Genomic DNA, 6098 nt, shown 5'->3' with positions numbered 1-6098 from the left:
TGACACCAGGGTACATAGCATTCGGCTTTTTGTGTTTTTATCGAGACATTCGATATGCCGGGATTGCGTGCAGAAGACCGAAATATCGACATTGGACGTCTAGGGGCCGGAGAATAACAATCACTCACTCACTCACTCACTAACAATCGTCCGTTGCACGTCATTTGAATGTTCACCACAGCACCGTTTCACGCCTCTGGAGGCGTTACCAACAACTTGGATCCACCTACGGCCGTCCTTGAACTGGTAGGCCCAAGATCACAACTGCTGCGTAGGATCTTCGCATCCGGGTGCTCCATCTTCGCAACAGGTCAGTCCCAGCAACTGAAACCGCAGGAAATGTCCCAGGTCTGGGGAGAGAGTCTGTACAGACAATACGAAACCGTCTACGAGAAAGTGTGCTTCGTGCATGAAGACCTTATGTTGGACCTGTGGTGCAACGTCATCATCGCCTATCACATGCTTGTTGGTGCAGAAACGTCGAAAGATGGAATTCGAGAAACTGCCAAAGATTCTTGTTCAGCGATGAATCACGTTTCCTGTTGCAACGTCGTGACGGTAGAATCCGAGTTTACAGACGTCGAAATGAGCGCATCGACCATATCTGGCTTTAGTTGGACAGATTTGATGGGCGAAGTGTGATGATGTGGGTGGCCATTTCCTATTTCCGCAGAACCTCTATCGACGAGACCGGCGCCGTCAACCATGACGCTGCAACAATTTCGGCGAGCACTGCAGGAGGAATGAGCAAGACTACCCCAGGCTCGGTTCCGGAGATTTATACTGTCAATGCCAAGGAGATACGAGCAGTGCTACAAGATGACGTTGGTCACAACGGATACTGACGTCAAAGCCGCCGTCTAGTGCAGTGTTACAATTGTGGTGACATTGAGTTATGAAGTGGTGCAGCTGACCACTGACTCAAATCATGTGATATTTGACATCTGTGTGATTCAGTTTCGCTTTGTTGTCTCATTTATAATAAAGTTTTTTCCATTCTTAAAATTAACCCTGTGCGTTTCTTTCTTGGGAGAGTATACGGCTTTGTGTTTAGATGTTTTCATTGCATTGGACAATGTTTATATATCCATAGGTTTGCAACAAGACAAGTTTCTGGATGACTCTTGTAACCTTGGTATGCTGGCTGTAGAATACCACACATTAATTCTTTTTTCGGCATTGGTATGTCGTGTTGTTGAGTGAGTAAACATTCATTTAAGCCTCATCACCAATATTGCAGCTGCTCACCACTGGAAATGCTATTCTTATTATTGCAATAGAGATGACAACTATGATGCATTAAACATGCTCGTTGTGTGCCTGGACATGATGCAGGCTCTCTGTAGTTAGGTCTTCACACGCCACGTGAAAATCTATGCAATCTGAACAAATAGTATCTATTCATCATGAACGTATACTAAACCTTATGACCTATATAACCCTTAAAGGTTAATGTTTGGTCTAGGCTGATTATAATCCCTACAATTTGTTGTCGGGGAACTAGCGTGGGACCGCACACCTTAAAACAGCCAAGAGGAACATCTATCTGTGGCCATTCTTTATTCGGTGTATCTCATCAGTCATTTACATATCACAATAAAACATGAGCAAGGTACAACCAAAGACAATTTAAATATTCCTAAAATTATGCATTAAAAGTTCGGTACAAATCTCGCTGACAATGTATCATACAAATAAACAATTGCGTTTTTGAACAATGAAACTAGGACACTTGAGGACAAGTATTCCAAATAAATTAGATACCTCTTCGGTAAGGCACGTACTACATGTGTTACGAATAGCTAAAATAATCTTGCATGATCTTTGATATTCCTTAAGAACGTAATGATAAGCTTTATCTTAATACAACCAAGCAGAAGATAACTAAAACCAAAATAATAAAAAAACACAAATATTAATGCACAATTTCAATATGCTAGTAAAAAAATATGACAAGATTTTTTTTATCTAAATGAAAGTTAATAACCAAAAACCATATGCCAAACAGCATGTCATTGAATGTGTACAATGTATACATAAATAGAGCTCAACAATAATGAAAATATAGCAATAAATACGCAATTGAATAAAACAACAAGTGTTATGTACGCTCACGGGTTTTGCGTCTACAGTATGTTCACCTCGCTTTATAAGTACATTGTTTGAACATAAGTAACAAGGGTAGTTTGAATCATTTGAACTGAACACACACAGTAATTAATTAAAGGTCCATTCATTTACATACACTTTGATTGCAAACATTCAATAAAATATAAGATTGACAACAACTGCACAAGAATGACTTTGCTTCCACAAGCCCGACAATGTCTAAACGTTATTATAATATATTTTATATTCTAATTGGACTGTATTGTTAATTTGTTTTGGTGCTACATTATCTAACCTAACTATCAATATGAATTCACTTGTGACCTTAATCAATAATGCCTAATTTGAAATATTGATTATATTCAAAGGAACTAAAAACATACAATGCAATAGAAAACAGGAAAAATAGGAATATAGTTTAAGAACATACAACAGATATGAAGTGAACATGTCTTACCTTACAACAGCCAAGTGAAGCATCTATTGGTGACCAGTCTTTATCCGGTGTATATACATGACATAATAATATGGAAAAAGTTGGACTTGGTTTGGAGGGGGTGGGGTCCAGCGTCGGCTGGCGAGCTTGTGTGGGACAAGGGCCCTGGGAGCGGCTGGTGGAGGGACCCTGCCAGGAGCTTACTGGTCGCTGAAGGTCCGGAAGAGTTTGCCAGTCAGCTTGACGACTGTGTTGGCAATGAAGGCCGGATTTGTTTAGATATCACAATCCGCCAAGAACTCCTGGAGCTCCTGGTAACAGTGGATATCATGTTCGAACCTCTCGTCCCCCACGCCCAGATGGTTCTCGATACAGGGGACGGGGTGGTCTCTTGCTGTTCCAGGGGATGAAATCAGCTCTGCGACTCCAGTCTTGGGTGTCCATCTCCTCTTCTGGGACCTAGACCAGGGCAGTCTGGGTAGTGCTGTCGTTGAGGGATGGTCCTGTCGGTGGCCGTCGTATCTATCCTCGGAAGAGGAGATCTCGTCCTCTCGTGTCCGGTGCCCTCAGGTGTGCGGAAAGGCTCCTCCCCTCTGGATTCGAGGGGAGGGAGGTCCTTTGGTGGGGGTCCTTTGGTGGGCTGGGGTGTCGGAGGAAGGGTCTTCTGTTTTCTGCACCGGGCGTGGCGCCTAAGGGGCCATGGCCGTTTTCTCCTTAGGCTTGAACTTGGCCGGAGCCTTGTCGTGAGGTATTTTCCACTGATCCAGGTTGAGGTCTTCTTGCTGTACAATGTCTGCAGGGAGAAGTCCCCAACCCGGAACGCCAGAAGAGGTACCAGGATGGAGACTAACCCCCTGGGCAGGCCTTTGCTGATATCTCTCAGGATGCGCGCTGTGTGTCCAAGCCAAGGTGTGTTTGAGATAGCCTGAATAAAGACCGTTATTCAAGCCCCGATGAACCGAAGAAAATAAATACACAGTCTATTCTTATTATTGAATTCGACTACGAAAACAATAGTTTAATCAAAATAGGTTATATAAATCGTAGAAGACAAAAATGACGACATTGATAAACATTCCAGGCGTAGGAATACATACCGTGGCGGGACATGAGTCACGTGATTATTTTATTTATGCACAAAACTTGACGCGCCCACAAATTAGTAGGCAATCAAAGGGGAGAAGGATCAAAACTAACTTCAATCAAGGCATGTCATGTGGTACTGCAATAACGGGTGGCTCTCCTTGACGAACGCATCACAACAAAATGGCACGGTATTGATGATTTTAACATTAACACAGCAATACATAAGCATGTCACATTATGAACATTAAAATGCAGCAATTGAAGTGGTGTCTAAACATAGGAATATGTCTTGGGACACGTCGAGTAAAGGTGAAGGTCGTCAGGGGCAATCAGCACAGCACATAGCAGATGCGAAGACTGTGCAGTGCAGAGAGGCCGCGAAGGTTGACACGTCAAGTAAAGGTGAAGGTCGTCAGGGGCAATCACCACAGCACATAGCAGATGCGAAGACTGTGCAGTGCAGAGAGGCCGCGAAGGTTGACACGTCAAGTAAAGGTGAAGGTCGTCAGGGGCAATCACCACAGCACATAGCAGATGCGAAGACTGTGCAGTGCAGAGAGGCCGCGAAGGTTGACACGTCAAGTAAAGGTGAAGGTCGTCAGGGGCAATCACCACAGCACATAGCAGATGCGAAGACTGTGCAGTGCAGAGAGGCCGCGAAGGTTGACACGTCGGGTAAAGGTGAAGGTCGTCAGGGGCAATCAGCACAGCACATAGCAAATGCGAAGACTGTGCAGTGCAGAGAGGCCCCGAAGGTTGACACGTCGGACATCAGTGAGAGGGAGACGCATCTGGTTGGTCATCCATTGAGTCCCGTCCATATAGGTCTGGAAAGAAGATAAAGCAGTTGATAGTACTGCATTATGATGTCACCACCTGATGTTACCTGGGGCGACTGCCTCCGTGGTCTAGTGGTAGTGCGTCCGCCCGGAGAGCGGAAGGTCCGGGCTTCGATCCCCAGACGCGTCATACCAAAAGACGTTAAAAGATGGTACTTGTTGTTACCCTGTCTGGCGCTCGGCATTAAGGGGCTAAAACAAGGACTGGTCGGTTCGGAGTCAGTATACTGTGTCTGAGTGGGGAATTCATGTTAAACTGCGGCATGGTAATCTAACGTGCTGACTATCTGAATTTAGGATTACATCGAAGTTTTGACTGGGTATTGTGTTCGGTTCATTGAGGTATGAGTCGAAAACCCGATGTGAAAACTGTATGAATCTTTCAAAAGTTTGCACTTCGTTTTTTTTATTCATACCCCGATGAACCGAAGAAAATAAATACACAGTCTATTCTTATTATTGAATTCGACTACGAAAACAATAGTTTAATCAAAATAGGTTATATAAATCGAAGAAGACAAACATGACGACATTGATAAACATTCCTAGCTGTGTAACGTCTCTTTTTTGTGTAGACTCAAATGAAGCGCTTTTGAGCAGTTCTTCAAACTGGATACCGGCGCTATATAAATCTGTAGTTATTATTATTATTATTATTATTATAAGCTGACAATCAACTCACCTTGAAGGCAGACGCAGTGATGTGGATTTCAATGACGTAGTTGCTGACGTCATTGACTGAAACATCAAGCACATCTTCCTCTGTGCCCCAGACACCTCCTTGCCGTGTATTGAAGACGGCGCGTGTTGGGAGATCGCTCCATCTCAAAGACCAAACGTACACACTGTCCATGTTCGAGTCTTCAAAACAGACTTGGTTGCTGCAACGAACAATACAGACGTAGACAATAAGGAGACAATAGTTTTAGGAATCATACAATTGTGGAGAGGTTGTAGTGCAATGGGTTGGGTTTATTTTGACTTTAGACATTTAGCTTCCTCTGAATAAACATAATATCCAATTTGGTGGAAGCATGTTAATCATTACTCTGTGTCCTCACGACGCCTGTTTCAGGTTAGCGGCAGAAATACAAAAAATCCGTGCTGACACCCTGTACGCTTCCTAGACACACAGGGCGTAGTTAATGAAATATTATGAGTAAATAGTATATTTTACCGTTCAGACGTATCTCCCGACACTTCCAGTCTCAGGTTCATCCCCACAACAAGGTCAAAGGTCAGTTCATCTGTATATTCCTCCGATGGAATCTGTCAATAAGAAAGTATTTAAAAAATGCAAATGTTTTACAAAGGAACATGCAGGGAACGTCAATAGACATCGCTCATGGAGGATTTAATTTCTGTTACACTACAGACAGCAGCTTTGAGTACATCCAACTACTAATCCATCTTAAAGTATTATGTAATTTACTTATAAAATCCATTTTATCAATTATTATAGACCCGTGAAGACCAGGGGTAGAATAGATCTTCAGCAACCCATGCTTTCCGTAAAACGCGACTATGCTTGTCGTAAGAGATGACTAGAGGGATCGGGTGGTCAGGCTCGCTGACATGCATGTCATCGATCCCACATTGCGTTGATCGATGCTCATGATATCCATCAC

The 6098-nt window shown here is 43.4% G+C and overlaps 1 protein-coding gene across 1 annotated transcript; it reads left to right on the top strand.

Annotated features, from left to right (window-relative positions):
* The first annotated feature begins 3915 nt into the window (after positions 1-3915).
* Positions 3916-4473, top strand: LOC124126681 (ribosome-binding protein 1-like). The gene has a single exon (XM_046490179.2). It carries the CDS (start codon positions 3916-3918, stop codon positions 4471-4473), a length of 558 nt encoding a protein of 185 aa, XP_046346135.2.
* The last annotated feature ends 1625 nt before the right edge of the window (positions 4474-6098 follow it).

Source organism: Haliotis rufescens, unplaced genomic scaffold, assembly GCF_023055435.1.
Source record: "Haliotis rufescens isolate VD_foot unplaced genomic scaffold, xgHalRufe1.0.p SCAF_14, whole genome shotgun sequence".
Taxonomy (NCBI): domain Eukaryota; kingdom Metazoa; phylum Mollusca; class Gastropoda; order Lepetellida; family Haliotidae; genus Haliotis; species Haliotis rufescens.
The sequence above is the reverse complement of the archived record's forward strand: the minus strand, read 5'-3'. Positions and strand labels throughout refer to the sequence as shown.

Coding starts and splice junctions, on each gene's coding strand:
- LOC124126681 (XM_046490179.2), top strand. CDS start 3,916: ATGTCTTGGGACACGTCGAGTAAAGGTGAAGGTCGTCAGGGGCAATCA.